This window comes from Austrofundulus limnaeus, unplaced genomic scaffold (assembly GCF_001266775.1).
Source record: "Austrofundulus limnaeus strain Quisiro unplaced genomic scaffold, Austrofundulus_limnaeus-1.0 Scaffold105, whole genome shotgun sequence".
Taxonomy (NCBI): Eukaryota; Metazoa; Chordata; class Actinopteri; order Cyprinodontiformes; family Rivulidae; genus Austrofundulus; species Austrofundulus limnaeus.
In genome coordinates, this window is record NW_013952507.1 from 110,367 (window position 1) to 132,543 (window position 22,177).

Sequence of the window (22,177 nt, forward strand, 5' to 3'; positions counted from 1 at the left end):
CCAGTGGGGCGTGCACCCCCAAAGAGAGGCGCCCTAGTCAGATGCCAGAACCACCTCAGCTGACTCCTTCTGACGTGGAGCAGCAGCTCTCTATGCTCCAACAAGACGGGAGATGAAGAATCTCTTTTTATAGTTTTTCCTCAACCAATGTTCAGGGTTTAAATCCTCCTAAGTTCTCCCACTGAAGAAAACCTGAATTCAGTCCTGAATTTCACCTGAAACTCTCAGACTGAAGAAGTCTCTTGGAGGAGAGACGAAACGTTTCATTAGAGAAGAACCCGTCCAGAAGACCTATACAATTTTTTTTCTTTTTGTTTTTTTAACTTGTTTCGATGCCCCTTTCTTTGCGTATTGGTCTGCTAACTCATTTCCTTCAACCCGTATGCGAGATGGAACCCATAAAAACACAATTTCCCTTCTAATTTGGAATAATCTATATAATGTTTGTTGAATTTCATAAATAATATCCTGTCTTGACTCTGACTTCATGTTCTGAATGCTTGTTAATGYACTGCAGGAATCAGAAACTATTAACACTTTTTCTAAACCATTTTCCTCAATCCAGGTTAATGCGACAAGAAGCTAAAAGTTCACCTGTATAAACTGCTAAGTTATCATTAGTCCTATTATTTTTTATAAAGCCCAAATTTGGTATCAGAAATGCAATACCAGCTTAATTATCACTAGTTCTAGATGCATCTGTATATACAGCCATGTACTCTGAATAATATTTTCTGATTTAACCCTCAACAACGTTACCACTGTAAGATTGACATTTTAACAGATTTGCATCTACACTTGCTTCATTAYAACACCAAGGAGCAAYAGCAGCAATAGGAACTGTCAAACTTGATGTCAATTCTTGAAGATCAACCTCTTCTACAGTTGTTGAGGATTGTAGCAGTACTTGTTAGGAGCTGGGACAAAAGGTCAGAATAAGGGTCGTATAAACATCTGGTAAGAAAGTTCTGTAAAAGGTGAGATCATCAAACAGTCTACAAATAGATTTAATAAGTGTACTGGGTGCTCTTAAATTTCCAGCCCAATTCTTGGAAGTGACCACCCTTCCTGGGTACGTAGAATTTGTGTTGTGAAAACAGTTTGGGAATAAAAGGGTCTGGTTTCTAAATACGTCAGTTCAGCTGGGATGATTCTGTCGGTTGTATTGATCTGTTGAACTCAATAAAACTCCCTCATCGGCTGGCCAAAAGCGACGTCTCCTCATCTTTATTTCATCTTCACAGTCATTTTCACCACCCACCCAAAACTAGAGAACTTATTTATTGTCCTCTCCTGACAAGGATGTAGAATCTTTTGTACTAAAGATGCTGGTTGAACGGTGACAGGAAGTAGTTCGGTTACTTAAATCTTGTGATGCTGTATTTCTGAGTGTTTTATGTGCTGCAGAACAGGAACCTGCTGTAAAACAGCAATTATGCTGAGTCAGGCTTGATTTTTAGTGATCTTTTCCTGTTAAAYCAACAAATCAAATCAAATCCCTCCGCGCACATCAGCAGGGTGTTTAGCCCTACCTATTGTCCTGGAAGCGGTACTGCATTGCATATTCCTTTTAAAAGACTCAAACTATCATGTTGTAAAACATCCACTTCTGAAGTTGTTGCTTTTGGATTTTCTCTCTTTAGAAGAATGTTCTGGTTGTTGTWCAAAGCTGCACTTTAATACTTAAAGTCAACTGCTGCTACACAACAAGTCAGGAGAGTTTGCGTCTCCGTACTTTGTTAATCCAACACCGATTGTGGTTCAGTCATCACTGTCATCAGTTAAAACTTTAGTTCAGTGCTTTTATGTCAAAGTTAGAAACCAGCTTTTAATCCACGTGAGCAGAAAATCCTTTTTTGTGTACAAACTGCCAGCTGGGAACAGAGCTGGTTGGTATGTAATAATCCACATTCACCCCCCACCTCTGTGCAGCCAGGTTTTAGTTTCACAACACGGCCTCTCTGCACTTTTATTCTGATTTTTTTAAAGGATCTGCAGAGTTTTCACGCTCTTACTTTTCATTTAAACACCTGTACTGTTTTTGTTTTTGATTTTTGAACTCCTTGGAAAATGGGGGTTGAATCTGAGGTCAATACTTCGAGTGATGCTGCACCGTACGGAGGGAAAAGTGCTTTTACTCAGATGGAGCACAACATCGTGGCTGGATATCTGATAACTGCAGGTAAATCATTTCTAATGCAGACATATATACACTCACTAATGTCTGAGATTAACAGAAAATTATCCAAAGTTTGGGTGTTGATACTATAAAACTAAACGAATGTATTTACACAGGTTCAGTTTTACTCCAAGTTTCGTCCCTCATCGCTGTCAGCCTGTTTCTCTCCTCTTCTCTTAGGTGTCATCAGTTTAACAAGTAACATTGTGGTGCTGATGATGTTCGTGAAGTTCAGGGAGCTCCGCACAGCCACCAACTTCATCATCATCAACCTGGCCTTCACCGACATCGGAGTGGCCGGAATCGGTTATCCCATGTCGGCCGCCTCAGACATCCACGGCAGCTGGAAGTTCGGCTACACCGGCTGTCAGGTGAGGAGGAAAAAGCAGCCAAAGTACAAAATGAAGCACTTAGGAAGACCTGATATAGAGACTTTGAGACAATTTGGTTGCTTGAAAAGAAAATATAACGATTTGTTTTTTTCCGTCTCCAGATCTACGCGGCTCTCAACATTTTCTTTGGCATGGCCAGCATCGGCCTGCTGACTGTGGTGGCCATCGATCGCTACCTCACTATCTGCAGACCAGACATAGGTGCATTTAAACCCCTCCACAGCAGGGCCGGCTTGTGGCATAGGCAGTATARGCAAATGCAAAGGGCACAGTCCATCTAGGGGGTGCCACAAATACGGGATGAAAAACATACATTTTAAAACTTTTTATCAGAGTACAGTTGATTTAGTTTGTAGAATAATGACTGGTCACTCAGGTTTATGAAGGTTTTTTTATTATAAAATATCATGTGATGCAGGCAAGACTAACAACTGGTGCTCAGTGTATAAACAGAAAAAAATAAGGCTAAGTCTGGTTTTCAGTGTTTTACCTTCGCAAAATACTGATTTTATTTTGTTCTATTAATCCCAAGAATTTGGCAAAATGCTCTTCAGTGGCTGTAAAATGAAATTTTTGTAGATCTTTTAAAAGGTTTTCTGGGGGGAGTTTACATCTGGACCCCCTAGAACTGCTTCAGTCCACAGCTGCTGGTTAACATGAACAGGTGTTTCTTGTTGCTGTCAGCAGATGCTAGCAGGTATGAGGTAGACTTTTGGTATTGTTCTGGTTTCTGAAGATAAATAATAATATCACAGACAAAACCATTTAATTTGGTATGTGAATGTCTGTAAACTGGCCGTGAGATTTAGAAGATTGTACAAGAGGCACCACCTGAAATCTTGCCTAGGCCGCCAAAATGGCTTGGGCCAGCCCTGCGCCAGAGCTCCTTTTACCAGACACAGACTTGATTGACATTCGTGGACCCCCTCAACAGAGTCTGGGTCATGACACAAGAGATGTATTTTTTTTTTTTACTTCCCTGTGATTTGTTCCTTCAGGACAGAAAATGACAGTGAGGTCGTACAACATTCTGATTCTGGCTGCCTGGCTGAACGCAGTGTTCTGGTCCTCCATGCCCATAGTGGGCTGGGCGGGTTACGCCCCTGACCCAACCGGAGCCACGTGTACCATCAACTGGAGGCAGAACGATGCGTAGGAAAACCATTTTATTTCTTAAACTGCTTCAGGTCGACTGAGCCTCAGAGTTTGTTTCCAGTCACTTCAATCATCAGGTCTTCAGCTGAACATCTCTACTTTCCCTCCACAGCTCCTTCATCTCCTACACCATGACAGTGATTGCGGTGAACTTTTTGCTCCCCCTCACCGTCATGTTTTACTGCTACTACAACGTGTCGGTCACCGTTAAAAGATACAAGGCCAGCAACTGTCTGGACAGCATCAACATCGACTGGTCRGACCAGATGGACGTCACCAAGGTGAAAAACCGGATCTGAAACGCTGATGTACAAGCCTCTGGTTTCAGGTTCTGAACAGTTTGTTGCCTAAGAGCTCATCTGGGTGGGAGTCCAGATTATAGCTGCTGCTTTTCAGCATCAAGACGTCAGATTAGGTGGTTTGGTTGTCTGATTAAGATGTCATGCTGTGGCTTCCTTTGGAGGTTTTTTTGGGCACGTCTAGTTGGGAGAACCAAGAATCTGCTGGGGAGAATAGGTATCCTCTCTGGTCTGGGACTGCCAGAGAGGATCCATTTGTTTTATTTCAACAAACCAAACCTTGAGTGTTTTTGTTTGCTGTGTTTCAGATGTCCATCGTAATGATCGTCATGTTCCTGGTCGCCTGGTCTCCGTACTCCCTGGTGTGTCTCTGGGCATCGTTCGGCGACCCAAAGACCATCCCGGCCCCCATGGCCATCATCGCCCCCCTCTTTGCCAAGTCCTCCACCTTTTACAATCCTTGCATCTACGTGATCGCTAACAAGAAGTGAGTGGTGTCTGTTCTCCAGCGTGTGCTGCAGTGAAGGTGGAAACCATAACGGCTGTCTCCCTGCAGGTTCAGAAGAGCCATTGTCGGGATGATCCAGTGTCAAACCAGGCAGCGGGTCAACATCAGCACCCAGGTTCCTATGACCACCTCTCAGCAGCCTCTGACCCAATAAGGACTGGTTACTACAGAGCGACACCACGTTAAACATTTAAAACAGGCGCTATATAGACCCGCTGCTGATTTCTTTGTACTGTAGCTGTTTGTTCCGATGAGTCCCTGAATGCAGTGTGGTATTTACTGTGTAAATTCCACCTTCCTGTTGTAGTCGTCCAATATTTAAACAAATACATTTAAAATATTCTGAGTGTTTTTGTTTGCCATTGTGTGCCATTTTCTTCAAATGAGGCTTTTGTTAAAGTGAAAGGCAATGATAAGTCTGTATATGATCGTTTTGTTCACACTGTAAAGTGTCTCGTCACTTGACATATTAATAAAACTAAGTAATCACTGAGTATACAGCTGATACATGATGGCTGCCAAAGCTGATAGACATTATCCAACACAAAAACATTTATAACTGTCAGGTTTATAGATATTAAGGACCAGTTTAGTGTCAAATCAAGAAACGTTAGGCCACTTGTAGTTTTTCAGAAGAATCCAATTCCATTTTTGCCGAATCTTAGCAATTCGACTGTACGTCGTCATCAGACCCTAACCCAAAAAACATACTTCAGTCCAAACGTCTRGTTCTGTGATGGTCTGGGCTTGGACTAGTGTTTTTTGATGCATCAATGAAGAAAAGTCTAGCAGATGTCTTCAGAAACACCAGTTTTCCAGGAGACTCAGAACACGCTGGACGGACTACACTCACCTGCAACTTTATTAGGTACAACTTGCTAGTACTGGGTTGGACCCCCTTTTGCCTTCAGAATTGCCTTAATCCTTTGTGGCATAGATTCACCAAGGTACTGGGAACATTCCTCAGAGAGTCTGGTCCATACTGACATGACAGCATCACAAAGTTGCTGCAGATTTGTCTGCTGCACATCCATGATGTGGATCTCCCAAAGATGCTCTATTGGATTGAGATCTGGTGACTGTGGAGCCATTCCAGTATATTGAACTCATTGTCGTGTTCAAGAAATCAGTCTGAGATGATTCACGCTTTATGACATGGTGCGTTAACCTGCTGGAAGTAGCCATCAGAAGATGGTACACTGTGGTCATAAAGGGATGGACACGGTCAGCAACAATACTCAGGTAGGCTGTGGCGTTGACACGATGCTCAGTTGGTACTAATGGGCCCAAAGTGTGCCAGGAAAACATCCCCCACACCACTGCACCACCACTACCAGCCTGAACTATTGATACAAGGCAGGATGGATCCATGCTTTCAGGTTGTTGACACCAAATTCTGACCCTACCATCCGAATGTTGCAGCAGAAATCCAGACTCATCAGACCAGGCAATGTTTTCCAATCTTCTATTGTCCAGTTTTGGTGAATCTGTGTGAATTGTAGCTTCAATTTCCTGTTCTTTGCTGATAGGAGTGGCACTCGGTGTGGTTTTCTGCTGCTGTAGCCCATCTACCTCAAGGTTTGACGTGTTGTGTGTTCAGAGATGCTCTTCCACAGACCTCGGTTGTAACGAGTGGTTATTTGAGTTACTGTTGCTGTTCTATCAGCTCGAACCAGTCTGGCCATTCTCCTCTGACCTCTGGCATCAACAAGGCATTTGCTTCCACAGAACTGCTGCTCACTGAACATTTTCTCTTTTTCAGACCATTCTCTATAAACCCTAGAGTAGGTTGTGGGTGAAAATCCCAGTAGATCAGCAGTTTSTGAAATACTCAGACCAGCCCGTCTGGCACCAACAACCATGCCACGTTCAAGGTCACTTAAATCACCTTTCTTCCTCATTCTGATGCTCGGTTTGAACTACAGCAGATCGTCTTGGCCATGTCTACATGATTAAATGCATTGAGTTGCTACCATGTGATTGGCTGATTCCACGTTTGCGTTAATGAGCAGTCGGACAGGTGTATCTAATAAAGTGGCCGGTGAGKGTCTCTCAGTTGGTCAGGGAACACCTTGAGTCCTCCCAAAATCAGTGGCTGTGGAAAGAAAGGAATGGACCCTCCTGGTCAAGCTGCTGCCCCCAAAACCTGACTCTGGAACAAGATGGAGTCGATGGTAGAAAGGGACAAAAAAAAAACCACCACACCCAAACCTAAACCTTTTTCCCAATTAAGGTGTACTTTTTTATCAAATATTGCAACAAAAATGCAGAAATAGGTTAGATGAAGAACACATATCCACTCAATATTACATTAAAATCCCTGTTTTTAATTTTCATTTTTCATCCTGTTACCAGTGTTAGTCATTTAAACCTATCAAAACGGTTTCCTTCATCATAGCTGACAGCTCAGAGTGAGATAAATAACACAAAGTAATCTGAAAAAATATTTATTCTGGTCGATGTCTTTGGCTTTTCAGAGAGACGAACACTAAAAAGGGCTCTGAAACAAGGTGGGATTATAAAACCGCCAAATAATCTGACGATGCACCCGAAGGTTTTTGTTTTACTTCACATTGCTCATCAGCCAGGTTCGGATCTCTGCCCGGTTACTCTTGAGCCACTTGATGTTATTCCTCACCGTCTCCAGCGCCTGCTTCCTCGGCATCTCTCCTGCACCGGCGTTCTGCGTCAGCTGGAAGAAATGCTCCATCTGAAGAACCAAAGCAGAGGAAAAACACCACAGGAGGAGTAAGAAAAACATTAAAATCAAAGAGAACAGTCAGATTTACAACAAGAACTCTGCTTTTATCTGTTCAGAGCTACAAAAAAAAACGGTCACAAAGACGACCTCTGACCTTCCACAGCTGGGCCTCAGAGTTGTAGGTGGTTGAGATTTGGTTCAGCAGACGGCCGAGGTTTCTGTCGTTGATGGTGTACCTTTAAAAGCAGGTAAATGATTCTCATCACCAACAGAGTACATGGATTTAAAGCATGTTAAAGTCCAAAGGAAAGTGTTTCTCTGAGACACAAACACCTCTGAAACAAAACACAGCAACTGTTAAATGTTTTATGTTATCCTAGGATATCAAACTGTGCAATAAAGCCATAACATTTTGAAATAAATGATGTTTTAACTCATTGACTTCAGAGAATAAGGACTGGAACAGTATGAAGTGCTATAAACTGTTTTGTTTGTTTGAACAGACCTGTTGACCAGGTAGTTCCAGTTTAAGGTGGTCCAGTCCCAGGCCATGTTCTGACCCAGCGGGTTGTACGACACGTATCGCACCACCGTGAACAGATCCTGACTCCTCACCACGCTCTCATCTTTAGTTGCCTCCAGGAGCCTGTTGGACAGAGGAAATGTCCACCTTCACTTCCTGACACTGCCTGGAGCTGAGGGCAGTACTATTTTTGCTTTCTTGTGCATGTGTTTGTTAGCAAAAAAAAATAAAAATTAAAAAAACTCAACAACAGATGGAGATAAATGAATGCAACTCTCACAGTAACAATCACTGGACAGACAGCTGTTTCAACCCAATAGCTTTAAATTCAGACTTTTTAAAAATGGCTGCTTCCTTCAAAGCAAAGACTGAGATGTTTTACGTACTTRGAGAGAAGACAGACGTCCTCCACAGATGCCAGCCCGTGCAGCAGCTTGTCCTTCTCCTGAGCCAGAGTTGAGTTTTTGTACCTCTGGAACATGACGTTCCAGTTCTCAGAGGTTGAGCTCTTCATGCCGTACCGATACACAAGCAGCCTGAGGTTCACAGGTACGCTGCTGCAGGTCAGAAGAGGTCAAAGGTTACCAAAGACAAAATCACATTTTAGCAGCTGCTCTGTTAGAAATCATGAGCTCTGTTAGTTTGAAAAGTCCACCTGAGACTACCGTGGATCCACTCGTCAAAAATACGAGCGGCTTCGTTCAGCGACTCTTTGTCATCCATCTGACAGGAGATGGTGAGCACAATTTCCCTCAGCAACCTGAACAAAAAAACAGTTACCACAAAAGAAACTTATCAAAATCAGCAATAGTGATGATAAAAGTTGTAAAACAGATGCTATAGTTAGTACAACATGCCAACATTCGCTTAAATTAGCWAAATCAAAGCTAAAATTAGCATAGTAGATGTTATAATTGGCAAAATATGTTACAAGCAAAACAGCATAACAGTAAAAACAGAGTTTGTTGAAACAGATTTTAAAAAGAACAATGTTTTCAAAGGAAGAAGGAGTTGGAAAAATACAGTATAACATCACTAAACCAAAGGTTAGACTGATCAAGATGAATGGCTGAAAATACAAAAAGTATGCAGGAGTAGTCTGATTGCAAATAAAGAAAGGAAAAAGCTACAAAACAATTATTCGAAGGCACAAAAATGTGAACTTTTGATGGATTTATTTCTACCTTTCTGTTTGTGTTCCTACATCATTCCAGCCCAGCTGAGTAGAGATTGGTTTAACGTGATCACGAAACAATTTCTAGAACAAAAAGTCAAAATATTTTTAAAAAAAAAACAAGAAAACCGCAACAACCAGCTGAACATATTTGTAAAAGAAAATTCAGCTTCTTTTCTGACACTTGAGCACAACGAAAGTTGAAAATATTAACTGACATTCATGATTTGTTTCATGTTTTTGTTAATTTAAATTGAAAATAATCTGCTGATTTGATCGATATATTCAGCTTTAAGTTTAGCATCATAAATTTCCAGATTAATGTGTTTGTTGTGATATTATTTAACTTTTCTGCTGACCTGAAACAGCGTGTAAAGCTCGTTGTCRTTGGACAGCATGTCTCGAACGTAGGCGATGGAAGAGGCCACTCGACTCCAGACGATGTAGTCGGACTCATTTTGAAGATACATTGTGAGATTAAACGCATTCCCATAATCCACAATATCAGCCCTGATTGTTGAAAACAAACAAACAAAACTTGTGGGTTTGCTCTGGAATGTTTAAAATGTTTATTTTTTATTTCATACCTCGCGAGAGCAAAAACATCATCAATGTAGCTCGTACGATCAGCTGCGTTAAAAACCTGTTTAAAAAAACAGTGATTTTTCAAATAAAAACATCTAAAAAAAAATAAAATTCGTTTAAAAATGGACCATAAACACGAAGCAATTTATTAGCTAGAAGCTAATGTATTAAAAGCTAGCTAAAAAAGTAGAAATGCATTAGCTAAAAGCAGCCATTGTTTGTTAAAGGCTAAAAGTTGCAAAAGACTATAGCCAAAATTATAGCAAAAGTGTCTTGAAACTGTAAGTGGAAAAAGGCTACCTAAATAGGTAAAAACAACAAAACACTTGTTAAAAGCTAATGTGCAGTCTTTAGCTTTTAACTAGTCTTTTGATAGTAAGATTAGCTAAAGATTAATGTCAAAAGCTAGCTAAAGTAGCAAAAGTGAAAGCTACACGTAGCAAAAGCCTTGATAAAAATTTAAATAAAGAGAATTCACACAACAAGGGCTGAAAAAGCACAGCAGTAGATTTGTTAAAATTGTTTAATCAGATAAAATCATAAACGGGGCTGATCAGCTTTACCGAGTGGTTGGTTTGAAGCTGATCACTGATGATGGTCCACATGTCGTCGTCATGACTGACTCTGTAGAATCCAATATGGTCGTTATTGATCTTCAGCAGCCCGTCTTCTGTGGGCGTGTAGTCAGTGACGAGTTGCTCTGAAAAGTTAGGAGAAAACAAGTCAAAACTGAGCATCAAGTGTCTTAATTTGGCAAATACTAGATATTATTCTTTACTTTTTTACTTGTTGAATTCTGAGTGGGCTGCAGGTGAAAAAGTGAGCCAAACAAATAAATAAGAACTGAAACAGAAAACCTGAATGCACACAAGAAATCTTTACCTGAACATGAGCTCAATTTGTACACTGTACCTGTACTGTCCTTGTCAAACATCGCCATCATCTTTTTTTCACTCTGCACAGAACGCCATTTGACTGGAACTGTCCACTTGTATCTAGATGCAGGTTCACAAAATCAGAAATCATCACGTCTTAGTGTATTAATGACAATAAAAACAGAGTTTTTTGTGAAGTACTCACCCAAAAGGTGAAATAGGTGTGCTGGCGTTAGCTGAAGGGTCCAGGAGGAAACGTTTTTGGGTCAGTTTGGCACTGGTCCCCGAAACTGTCAAATTCACAACAGGATAACCCATCTGTTTGGTCCAAGTGTCCATAACCCCTGCAATGTCCAACCCACTCACCTGGGAACAAAATATTTTGAATTTCAACTCGTTTACTGTTCCACGATTTGAGGTCAGCAGCAAAATTTCAATCAGGTTTGACAGCACAACAAATAATTTGAAGTATACATACACTACTGAGAGCGGTCCAGAAGTCAAATGTTTTGGCGTTCTGGAAGTGGTGGTCTTTTAAGTATTTCTGTGGCCAAAAAAGAGCAAAAAAGCAGAGCATTACATTAATCAAACAAACAATCCGAACATCTGGACCTGGATTTACCCTGCAGCCGTCCCTGAASAGGTCTCTGCCCATCCAGTCCTCCAGCATCCTGAGAACAGACGCCCCCTGTAAAATGTTGGACATTTAGAATCACTTGAAGATTTTTTTTTATCTATCAGAAGGAGGGATATGAATTATGAATCATTTCTTATAGGTGCAGGGTTTAGTTTTTTTAAGGCAAGGCAAGATTATTTATATAGCACAACTCAGTAACAAAACAATTCAAAGTGCTTTACATGATGAAAACAAAAAAATCATTACACTGGAATAGCAGAGTATTTTAAACAGAACTGTCAACTGAAATAGGTTTTTAACTTTGATTTAAAAAAGCTCAGGGTTTCTGCATTCTTACAGCTTTCTGAGATTTYGTTCCATATTAGTAGAGCATAAAAACTCAATGCTGCCTCATGTTCGGTTTTGATTCTGGAAATGGAGAGAATCAGACCTGAACCAGAAGACCAGAGTAGTTTAAACAGATGACCCTCAGCAGGGTCTTGGAGGGTGCATGGGAGTTCGCCCAACCAGTCTACATGTGTTTTGTGGACTTGGAGAAGAAGTTTGACCGTGTCTCTCTGGGACTCCTGTGGGGGGTACTCCGGGAGTATGGGGTACCAGGCCCATTGATATGGGCTGTTAGGTCCCTGTACGACCGGTGCCAGAGTTTGGTCCACATTACGGGTAGTAAATCGGACTCGTTTCTGGTGAGAGTTGGACTCCGCCAAGGTTGCCCTTTGTTACGATTCTGTTCATAACTTTTATGGACAGAATTTCTAGGCGCAGCCGAGGTGTTGAGGGGATCCTTTTTGTGACCTTAGATTCACATCTCTGCTTTTAGCAGATGATGTGGTCCTATTGGCTTCATCAGATCGTGATCTTCAGCTCTCACTGGAGCGGTTTTCAGCTGAATGTGAAGCGGCCAGGATGAGGATCAGTGCCTCCAAATCCGACACCATTGTCTTGAGCCAGAAACTGGTAGGGTGCCTTCTCCGGGTCGGAGAGGAGGTCCTGCCCCAAGTGGAGGTGTTTAAGTATCTCAGGGTCTTGTTCACGAATGAGGAAAGAATGGAGCGGGAGATCGACAGGCGGGTTGGTGCTGCATCTGCAGTGATGTTGCCACTGTACCGGTCTGTCGTGGTGAAGAGAGAGCTGAGCCAGTAGGCAAAGCTCTCGATTTACTGGTCAGTCTACGTTCATAGTCCTACCCTCATCTATGGTCAAAAGCTTTGGGTAGTGACCGAAAGAACAATATCGCGGAKACAAGCAGCCTAAATGAGTTTCCTCCGCAAGATGTCTGGGCTCTCCCTTAGAGATAGGGTGAGAAGCTTAGCTCAGTCATCTGAGAGGGACTCAGAGTAGAGCCACTGCTCCTCCACGTCGAGAGGAGCCAGTTGAGGTGGTTCATCTGGTTAGGATGCCTCCTGGACGCCTCCCTGGTGAGGTGTTCAGGACACGTCCCACTGGGAGGAGACCTAGAGGAAGACCCAGGACATGCTGGAGGGACTATGTTTCTCAGCTGGCCTGGGAACACCTTGGGATTCCCCCGGTYGAGCTGGCCTAAGTGGCTGGAGAGAGGGAAGTCTGGATCTCTCTGCTTAGGCTGCTGCCCCCAAGAACCAACCCCGGATAAGCAGAAAATAACGGATGTACGGACAAAACAAAAACATCAATATATCCCCATATTTTCATCCCAATGTGGATTGATATCAAATGCCCAAATGAAATCCCATCTTATCGATTGCAGACTTTATGTCATTGAACACCTTGAAAAGGACAGTCTCAGTACTGTGGTAGGCATAACCCAACTGAAAGTTATCAAAACGTCAAATTAAACCAATTTTTAACTCTGAGTTTGTCTTGGTTCATACCTTGCTGTAGGAGATGGCATCAAACACAGAGGTGATTTCTGCAGGACTGGACACATCCACGATGATTGGATGAGAGGTAAGGAGGGCGTCGTTCACCATGACGGGAAGTACATCATCGATAATCATGATGTCTCTCTGCAGAATGRCAGGAGGACACATGGGGGATACTTCCAGCAGACAGAAACCTTCAGTGAAACTGTTTGTGGGATGTTTAAAGCAGAACTCACCATACCCCAGGAGGGTTCAGCCTTTTCCACGCCAATGTACTCAAAGAAACTGGCAAAGCCCTCATTGAGCCAGAGGTCATCCCACCAGTCCATGGTGACGATGTTTCCAAACCACTGCAGAGGACATGGATGAGAAGGTTCTCGGGTCTTTGTTGTGTTAAAACCCTGAATGTCTTTTTTGTAATGAGAGTACAACTAATTTATTTTACACTGAACAAAATAAATTGTGTGCAAACGTTACATACACAAACTATGATTCGAACTTTCCTAAAAGTGACAAAAAATAACCTTTTTGTATAGATTCTGGTGTTTCATTATATTTTGTATCGCAAGTACAAATTTCTGATTGATGACATTTATTTCATCCATCAATCTGCCCATCCATCCAGCCATCCATCCAGCCATCCATCCAGCCATCCATCCATCCAACCAACCATCCATCCATTTTATGCCTCTTGATGTCTGGTCTTGGGGAAAAAAACAAGTCCAGGAGGAAAACCCAGATAACTCTCTCTCCAGGCCTGGTAAACCCCAGGAAGCCCAAACAACTTTAGCTTTTCATAATCCTTTGGGTTTGAATTTTAGTTGTGCAGATTAGTCACTTTACCCCCTTTTTTTCAGTTTTTGTTGGTGATTCCTGACACAGATGAACCAGGAAGTCAAGGGTTTCATCTTTCCAGCTCAGCTCCTTTATCAGAGCAATTTCCTTATTACCAAAAGCCCCAATTGTTGTTCTTCAATCTACTGGTTTGTCCTCACATCATTCATTGACAACATTCAAATGTGACCCATCAGATCAAACCGAGGTTTAATCGTTCCTTATCTATTTTACACCTACAGGAGATAAGGAGGCTGGCGGTGATTGTCTATAAAGGTTTATAAGCTGAAGTTACAGGTTTATGGATTGTTCCTGGTTGTTGATGACTCTAACATGACCGGAACAATAAACCTTAAACCTTTATGGTTAAGAGACACTGATGCCAGAGAACTTTTTTAAACTTTGATTTTCTGTGATGATTTTCATGTCAAGACCAAAGAGAAAAGAGAAAAAAAAAAGGATAAAATCCTCAGTTATTTCACTGGGAATTCATCAGAACATGTTTGGGGGTTTTTTTAGTTCTTTTTTTTTTTTGTTACCTGGTGAACCAGCTCGTGGGCGATGACGCTGGCCACCCGCTGCTTGTTGGACGAGGACGACTCGTTCTCATCGTACAGCAGGTTGGTCTCCCTGTAGGTGATCAGACCCCAGTTCTCCATGGCTCCAGTACCAAAGTTAGGGATGGCTATCTTATCTGGGTCAGAACAGCACAAAAGTTCTCTGAAGTGGCCGTGTAGCAAGTATTTTACCGCATCACAAACTGATAATCCTGCTCAGATAATGAGATCCTGATRACCAGATAGAACGATAATCACTCCCAAAAAATATTCTGAACTCAGCTTGTTGGCAAAATATCTTATAAACCAGTGGACAGAACTGATCAGCTTTTCAAGACAACCAGATTTAAGGTGGCCACCAAAAAATGTCTAGTTTCTTGACAATGTTTCCACAAAGAGTCATGAATCCTACCAAGCTTGTGGAGCGAGTATGACATGTTGAAGTATTCCTCAAAGTAGTCAAAGATAATCTTTGTCGTGTCAGCTGCATATTCTGCCGTCACCAACTGACTCGGCTGGGCRTAGATTCGCAACTGCAACGAGATGGAGCAGCACTGAGATTACAGAAGCTCAAAGGTGTTTTATTTAYATTATGGTTCTTCAAACTTACGGGAATACCGCTGGCAGAAGTTCTCTCCACATATTCAAACAAATGAACAGCGAAACAAACCAAGTAGGTGCTCATCGGGACGGACTTCTGGAAGGAAGTTTTTACTCTACTGCCTGGAAGTTTTTCAGGCACACCCTGGGAAAGCAAATCAAAAAGGCCCCAATTAGAAGGTTTTCTTTGTTAAACCTCAGTAACATTTATAAATATATTTCCATGCTATTAAATTTACTGGTGATGCAACAARAAGCATTATGGTAATCATTGGTAATGGCACCATTTCTGGTTTTGTCCTACCTGTTCTGGCATGTTGGACAGAGCACCGTACTGCTCATCATGAGTGATGGAGATGGAATAGGTGGCCTTCTTGTTGGGCTCATCGAAGCAGGGGAAAGACTTTCGGGCGTCTGTCGGCTCATGATCGGTTGCTGCAATCTTCCTGTTGAGAAAAGTTTAGCAAATGGATTCAAACGAACTCAGCTAATTATGCAAGGGTTTGGTGATGTCATCATTTGCCATTATTTCACTCTAAGGTCTACAAAAAATGATAGCACAGACTGTCAGATCTTACTTGGTGATCCCCTCCTCTGTGTAGACCACACTGTAGAATCCCACCAGGGAGCCGTTGAGCCAACCCTGGAAGTCCAGAGTGAGGACGTAAAGCTCTCCTGCTTCATTGGCTGGCAGCTCCTCTGTGGCCTCCACCACCACGTACTCCTCAGGTTTGTACTCAAAGCAGCGCTTCACCTCCACCTCCCTCTGCTCCCCCTGACTGTTCAGGACCCTCAGCTTGGGCGTGGCGCTCACAAACGTCTCCCTGATATGTAGCCACAGGTGACGGGTGGGCTGACGGACCTCCACCTGAATGTCCACAGTGCCAGTATAGGTGTCATGGACCATGTCCGGCTCCAGGTGGAGGTCGTAGTGGACCGGTTTGACGTAGTCAGGCAGACGGAAGTTCTTCCAGTCCCCAGAGGAATCAGAGGAAGGCTGGCAGGGCCCTCTGCCAGGTGGAGGCTGTGTAGGTTCAGCTGTGGGTTTAGCTGTGGCTTCAGCTGTGGATGAGGAGGACCCACTTAGGCCCACCCCCAAACCCACAGTCAAGGAGCAAACCAYCACCGTAGCACAGATGATGACTGCATGCTTACCTCGAATGCAGTAACGTTTCTCGAACTTCTCAGTGTCGAAGCTCTCTGGCATCCTGACCTCCAAACCTGAAAACTTCTCCGGTCCAAAGCAGGACTTTGGCTGAATCTGTGAACCCGACCTGGAGTTTCTTTTGGCTCCTGCGTTGTTTAGATTAGCTGCATGCAAGCCGAACCAAAGCCCGACTCCTGTGGTGCTGAAGGGAGGAGAGCGAGAGGGAGGAAAGGAGGAGGAGAAGTGAACCTTTCACTTTTCACTGAGGACTATTCTGTCCCTAATCATGTTAGTGTGCCACTTTCTGTTAAATATCTACAACAGTCCTGTAAATGAGAAGCTAAAGTTCAACTTCCATCCATGTTAGGTCATAAAAATCACAGCAACAACATAAAACAGAGCGTTCAGGAGAGGCTTCAGTTTGATGGAGCTGCAGCTGACGATGGAAACGAAAGGAAAGGTTTGTTGTTCCAACACCACTGTGTGCGGTGTCGTGTTCAACACAACAGAGATTACAAGAGAAGAGCGAGCCCCTCGAGCCAAAGCCACAAACGACATCCTGATCTTTTTGGCTGCGGTTCCTGATTATCATATTACGTTGGAGTTTTAATCACAGAACAGTCATGTTTCAACAAAGTTAAATTGGTGGTAAATCCATACGGTGACACAGGTTGTTGAATAACACGGAAAAAATAAAAAATGCAGCATTTGCACTTTTTTTTAGTTTGAAATGTTCTGAAGACTTATGCCAGGTGGTAATATAAAACAGGAGGAACATTTGTTCATAACTCAAGTTTCTGGTCCCTGAAAAATGTGCAGACTCACCGTGAAAGTTGGATAAGTAACTTATTTTGTTTTCCACCTACCTCAGTTTTTTGTCTACCCAGCTGTCCACACACCTTAATTTAATCTGCTAAAAAACGCTTCTAAAACAAAAAAAATGGCTGATTTTACTCACCTCAAAGCTCCACAGAGTTATTTTGGAGTTTAATGAGTGTTTATATCCTCCAGTTCATTTGTGGGAGGCTGATTTATTTAATCAACCTGTTGTTTTTTGTTTTTACTTTTGGTTTCCTGAGTTGACATCCTGTCTGACCCTGAGCAGTTTTTATCTTCACTGTTTTTGTTTCACAGCAGTGGAGTCAGATAAGACAAATGTGTCTGAACTGGTCCAAACAGCCGTGGCGACCCATTAATTCCTGAGCTGTGGATGATAACAGGCTGTGGCAGCAGAGTAGTGGTTGTAGCTGCAGTAAACACTGATGTAGTTGTTTGGAAGCAGTGGAGACGACGTCACCAAAGTAACCCAGAATTACCTTTGCACTGTGTGAAGTACAGTCCGCTTTGTGTTTTCAGCTTTAACGGGAATAAAAGTGCATGGAGTGCTCAGTATGGTCTGTCTGGGTTCTTGTGTTATTTTGATTCTAGTCTAGTTTTCTGTCTTGTCCTTCTCTGTTCACCTCCTCCTGCCTGTCTTTCCTTCAGCCCCGCCCACTCTCACCTGTTCCTAATGTTTCTCTCACAGGTGTTTCTTGTTTCTGCTCATTAGTTCTCTTTCATATTCTGTTTTCTGTCTTCAGTCTGTGTCAGATCTTTGTTAACTGTTGTAGTGTCGTCTCATGCCAAGTCCTTGTATCTTTGTATTGATTTTTGCTGCCACGCCAGCGCTTTTGTTAAATAAAGCCTGTTTTGCAACCTTTTTTTTGGATGGCCTCCCTTCTCCCCTTATAGCCATCCTCTCCACACCATTATGTTTTTTTTTTGTGAAGAGAAAATAGAGAGAGAGAAAAACAGAGAGAGAAGTAATTAGAAAGATAGAAAGACTGAAATAGCGATTAGGAGTTTATTAAATGTACACCTACAAAACACAGGACCACACACCCAACATCTGTCTGCTCACCTGAAAAATAAATGGATAAATACATAGAGGGCATATATAAAAATATACACATACATATATAAAGATATACATACATACATGCCTACATTCATAAATATTGTCCGTATATACACAGACATATATACACACTCAGTGACCTGTTTTGCAACCTTTTTGCCACCATCACTCAGTGCTGCATCTGGGGTTCAAACCACCAAGCTCAAGTTCTAACGTTAACGTCTTAAAATAAGCTGCTTTAAAGCTAGCGTTGACCGTTATACATGTTATTTTAAAATGACGACACTGGACTCAAAAGTCCATCATGTAAAAATCTCCATTTCGCTGTATTTTTTGCTGCAGCCCAGTTTTACTTCCATCCATCCATCCATCCATTTTCTGTACACGCTTCTTCCTTTTCAGGGTCGCGTGGGTCACTGGTGCCCATATCCAGCAGTCACAGTGCGAGGGGCGGGGTACACCCTGGACAGGTCGCAAGTCCATCACAGGGCCACACATAGAGACAAACGAGACAAACAACCATTCACTCTCTCACTCACACCTAGGGACAATTTAGAGTTATCAATTAACCTAACAGTCATGTTTTTGGTCTGTGGGAGGAAGCCGGAGTACCCGGAGAAAACCCACGCATGCACGGAGAGAACATGCAAACTCTACCCAGAAAGGTCCCCAGACCGGGATTTGAACCGGTGACCTTCTTGCTGAGAGGCATCAGCTCTACCAACTGAGCCACCGTGCCGAATTTCCTACTTATAAGTTGCAAATTTAAATTAGAACGCCCCTCCGGTGGGAATTCCCTGTAGGAAAGTGGGAGGGTTCAGAATTCAAAACGACAGCCACTCACCACAACTCAACAGTGAGTAAAACTTTTACTTTTAATTTTTTTTGTAATATTTATTTCACATTTAGTCACTTGTACTCGTACTTTTCAGGGTGTTAAAACACTGTTTCTATGCAGGAAATACCACGTAGAGCTTAGTTATTGTTTGTTGCTCATGAACGTGATGTTTCATGTTCAGTTATTTATTACAACCATAATGCTGATGTAGTCCTCAGTGAAGATGACACCCCTGGTCTTTCCAGTCTCTGTAGAAACAAAATGATTTGTGTCTCCGTCCTCGGCCCCTTCTCTTTGATCCTGTTTGTTGAGTTCACAGGATCTAAAGGAGCAGATTGGTTTAACCCACCACTGAGAGGCGCTACAGACCAAAACCTCCAGAGGAACTGTTGATTTTCTACAGCTGTAAGAAGGTTGCAGGATCACCTCCCGGTCTGGGCCTGAAGTTTGCCTCTTCTCCCTGAGCACTTCTCACATGTACAACAGCAGTAAAGTTTTGTCTAATCTAACCCAATCCAAACATTATCAGTGTTTTCACTCGTGTTCTGAACTCCCTGTGACACTATTAAGAGTTTGAAATAAGATCCAGCAAGGTCAGTCTGTTGGTGTTTTAGATTATTTGTAAAAMTCGATATAGAAAGAAATAAAAACAAAAATCACACAATCACCAAGACACAGATTTACACAAAAAAGTAGACTTTATTATTCATCTAAAAGTATCTTTGCTTTTTAATCATCATCTTCATGATGTAGTTTTGCTAAAATACATTTTTTCAGCTACACACAGAACATTTAAAAATATAAACGTCACTGATTTACATGAAGACTTTTCTATGACTGAATGTGACCCAGTTATGTTGTATGTTGACTGCAGTTTGTTGGTTTTTTTAAAAGCAAAATGCTTTATAGGATGCAAAAACCTTATTTTGAAGTTTATTTTATTTTAAATTCTGATTAGGTTTCTTTAACTGAACATATTGATCAAACTGGAGCTGATCCAAAAGTGACAAAAGAGTTCAATCGTGGACACTTTGTTTTCTGCGTGTGTTTTCAGCGTCTGTCCACAGAGTGGCCTCATMGAGCAGATCTGCAGGTTAGACCTCGGACTGCAGCACCGTTCTTTAACCATAAAGTGTAAATCCAGGCTGGCAGCGGTTCTTCCACTCTCCACCACAGACTGCAGAGCTGTGTTGGGTTTATCTCCTACTGCGCCACCCCTTTGAACTGGTTTCCTGACAGCTGCTGTCGSACTGAGAGCTTGGAGCCGGCAGCGTCGCCGAGTTTTCTCCAAACCACCTGCGAGGAAGAGACATTGAGCAGCTTTTTAATACTCCTCAGATTTAGACCTTAAAGTAGACATATCATGTTTTCAAATCCTTCCTTTTCACATTTACAGTAACTCATTCAGCTGGGGTCTATATAAAGTGGAACTACAAAGCTTCGGTTTGAATTCCTCCTTATTTTAACGTTACCAGCTGCTCTTTCACCACTTTTCTGGCGTGTCTCAAAGCAGCCGGATTTGATACCTTTCCTTTAAAGAGATCCACGATTAGTTGTAGACTTTATTTGATCAACATWTAGATATAGTTCACTCGCAGCCTCGCACCGATAACCTCGTTGACGTCATCATTTACCCAGTATGCTTTGCATGTAAGGAAAATGGCTCCTTCCGTGTAATATAATTTTAAAAAATTTGTTTAAAAATTATAAAAACTTAACAGCCTTTAGGGTTTTTACAGTTTTTATTTTACAGTTAAAATAAATAATTATTGAATAAAGTCTTACAACTAATCGTGGATCCCTTTAAGACTCTTCAAGCCCCACCCCCTCCTGCTTCCAGACCGGTCCGCTCCGGTTTGAGAGAGGAGGTTACGTTTTCTAGGCTGCAGAAGTGTTTTATATAAAATTAAATTGAAAGATGTCAGCGACAGAAGACTTGGCCATCCAGCCTTACATGTTGGAGCCAGAGTCTGACCCAGAACCAGAGTCTGACCCAGAACCAGAGTCTGACCCAGAACCAGAGCAGAATTAAGACAAGGAAATTGTAGTCGGTAAGTCCAGACCTTATATGGTTATTCCATCACAGATAATTTGACATAATAAAAAAACTATATGGGCTGAAAAATATGACCCAAACAGAATAAAGATACATTTGCAGAAGAAGGAGAGACTAAATTAATATTTTCTGCCTCCTGGAGACACCAAGTCCGCAACAAATTGTATTTAACAGGTAAAAAAGTGGATTTTTCATGGTATGTCCCCTCTAAAGRTAGTCTTAGTTCAAGTTCAAGTTTATTTATWTAGCGCCAAGTCACAACATACGTTGTCTCAGGGCACTGTRCATAAAAAGAATAATCTAAAGAAGATTAGGTCTTCTTTGTGACTAAAACAAATAAAAACCTACGTTGCACATCTCCCTGACGATGGCCTTCTCCTTCTCGCTGAGGTCTTCATTATATTCCCTCGAGCTCTGCCTGTCGAGCTTCTCGTGAACCTCCAGGACCTGGACTCACAAAAACCAATTCAGATGTTAGACATTRGAAGCAGAAACCAGCCAGAACCGGTTCTGTCTGATTCAACAGACCCGTTTCTATCAGTGAGGTGGTTCACCTTCATCGCGTGGACAACAGCTTCTGGTTTCTGACCCAGCAGTGGGTAGAGCCCCGTGGGGGAACGTTCTCCGCTGGAGGTCTGAGCGGGCTTCTGCTGAGGAAGAGGAGATGATTATTCTCATGTTTTTATTTATTTATTTTACTGGATTTAGGATTTAGAAAACCCAATCAAACCTGGTCCAAATCTGAAAACAAAAGCGGTTTATAAAGAGCCAACTTGCACTGATTGGATCCAGGTGAGGAAACGAGCCCTGATGGAAATCAACTAATAAAGTTAAACCATCTTTAAATCCCCTCCTGATTGGTCTTTTAAMTTCAGCTGGGACTCGTAATGAGCGGAAAGAAAATGAAACTCTGCTCCGAGGCAGAAATAATTCCTCACTTTGCTTCGGATTTAGAGTGAAACAAGCCGAATGAAGCTTGAAGGAGGAGGAATGAAAACTAAAATAAAACGAGCAGATATGAGCTTTTATAGGGTTAACATGAATATTTACCTGTAACAACTGGTTTTCCTCCACCAGCAGCCTCACTTTGTTCTCCAGCTGCTGGATGTAGCTGTCTGATGCATCTGAAGAGAAACAGATTAAAGCTTTATTTAACCAGATAGATTCCCCCAATCCCCCRTCAAACACATCAACGTGAAAACTAAAAACAAAAAGCAGCTCAGAAATGTTTTTGTTTCTGCTGACTGAGGTCATAAAATCAGTTTAAAACTCAGCTGAACTCATAGTTTCAGGTGTTCTGGGATGAGTCTCTACAGGTTTTTACATTTCATGTCGCTGAGATTCCCTTCATCTCCAGAGCAGATGGGGGGGAGTGGGGG

General features: G+C 42.2%; 3 protein-coding genes across 5 annotated transcripts in view; 1 reads left to right on the forward strand and 2 right to left on the reverse strand.

The window, feature by feature from the left end:
• The first annotated feature begins 265 nt into the window (after positions 1 to 265).
• rrh (retinal pigment epithelium-derived rhodopsin homolog) lies at positions 266 to 5,027 on the forward strand. The gene is made up of 7 exons (XM_014013697.1): positions 266 to 2,182; positions 2,360 to 2,550; positions 2,673 to 2,772; positions 3,570 to 3,723; positions 3,839 to 4,007; positions 4,334 to 4,512; positions 4,582 to 5,027. The coding sequence occupies exons 1-7, from the start codon at positions 2,071 to 2,073 to the stop codon at positions 4,685 to 4,687; spliced, it is 1,011 nt and encodes a 336-aa protein (XP_013869151.1). The 5' UTR covers positions 266 to 2,070; the 3' UTR covers positions 4,688 to 5,027.
• Positions 5,028 to 6,839: 1,812 nt separating this feature from the next.
• Positions 6,840 to 17,471, reverse strand: enpep (glutamyl aminopeptidase). 3 transcript variants are annotated; one of them, XM_014013701.1, is made up of 22 exons: positions 16,966 to 17,471; positions 16,016 to 16,209; positions 15,439 to 15,922; positions 15,165 to 15,306; positions 14,871 to 15,005; positions 14,673 to 14,793; positions 14,243 to 14,397; positions 13,106 to 13,219; positions 12,879 to 13,013; positions 11,014 to 11,079; positions 10,870 to 10,935; positions 10,597 to 10,757; positions 10,429 to 10,511; positions 10,080 to 10,216; positions 9,519 to 9,574; positions 9,291 to 9,441; positions 8,942 to 9,015; positions 8,413 to 8,517; positions 8,144 to 8,314; positions 7,740 to 7,880; positions 7,389 to 7,470; positions 6,840 to 7,243 (listed from the first exon to the last, which is right to left on the reverse strand). In XM_014013701.1, exons 2-22 carry the CDS (start codon positions 16,065 to 16,067, stop codon positions 7,097 to 7,099), a joined length of 2,778 nt encoding a protein of 925 aa, XP_013869155.1. In that variant the 5' UTR covers positions 16,068 to 16,209; positions 16,966 to 17,471; the 3' UTR covers positions 6,840 to 7,096. The 3 variants fall into 3 exon arrangements, with proteins under 3 accessions (XP_013869155.1, XP_013869154.1, XP_013869153.1); XM_014013700.1 differs by having other exon boundaries at positions 15,439 to 16,209; positions 17,324 to 17,471; XM_014013699.1 differs by having other exon boundaries at positions 15,439 to 16,209.
• Positions 17,472 to 19,417: 1,946 nt separating this feature from the next.
• Positions 19,418 to 22,177, reverse strand: part of LOC106521229 (coiled-coil domain-containing protein 85C) — a 10,771-nt gene continuing 8,011 nt past the window's right edge. Inside the window, exons 2-5 of the mRNA XM_014013704.1 lie at positions 21,849 to 21,922; positions 21,353 to 21,448; positions 21,147 to 21,245; positions 19,418 to 20,038 (exon numbers count right to left, since the gene is read on the reverse strand). Coding sequence (XP_013869158.1) covers positions 19,946 to 20,038; positions 21,147 to 21,245; positions 21,353 to 21,448; positions 21,849 to 21,922 — 362 coding nt within the window. The 3' untranslated portion in view covers positions 19,418 to 19,945. The remainder of the gene's footprint in view (positions 20,039 to 21,146; positions 21,246 to 21,352; positions 21,449 to 21,848; positions 21,923 to 22,177) is intronic.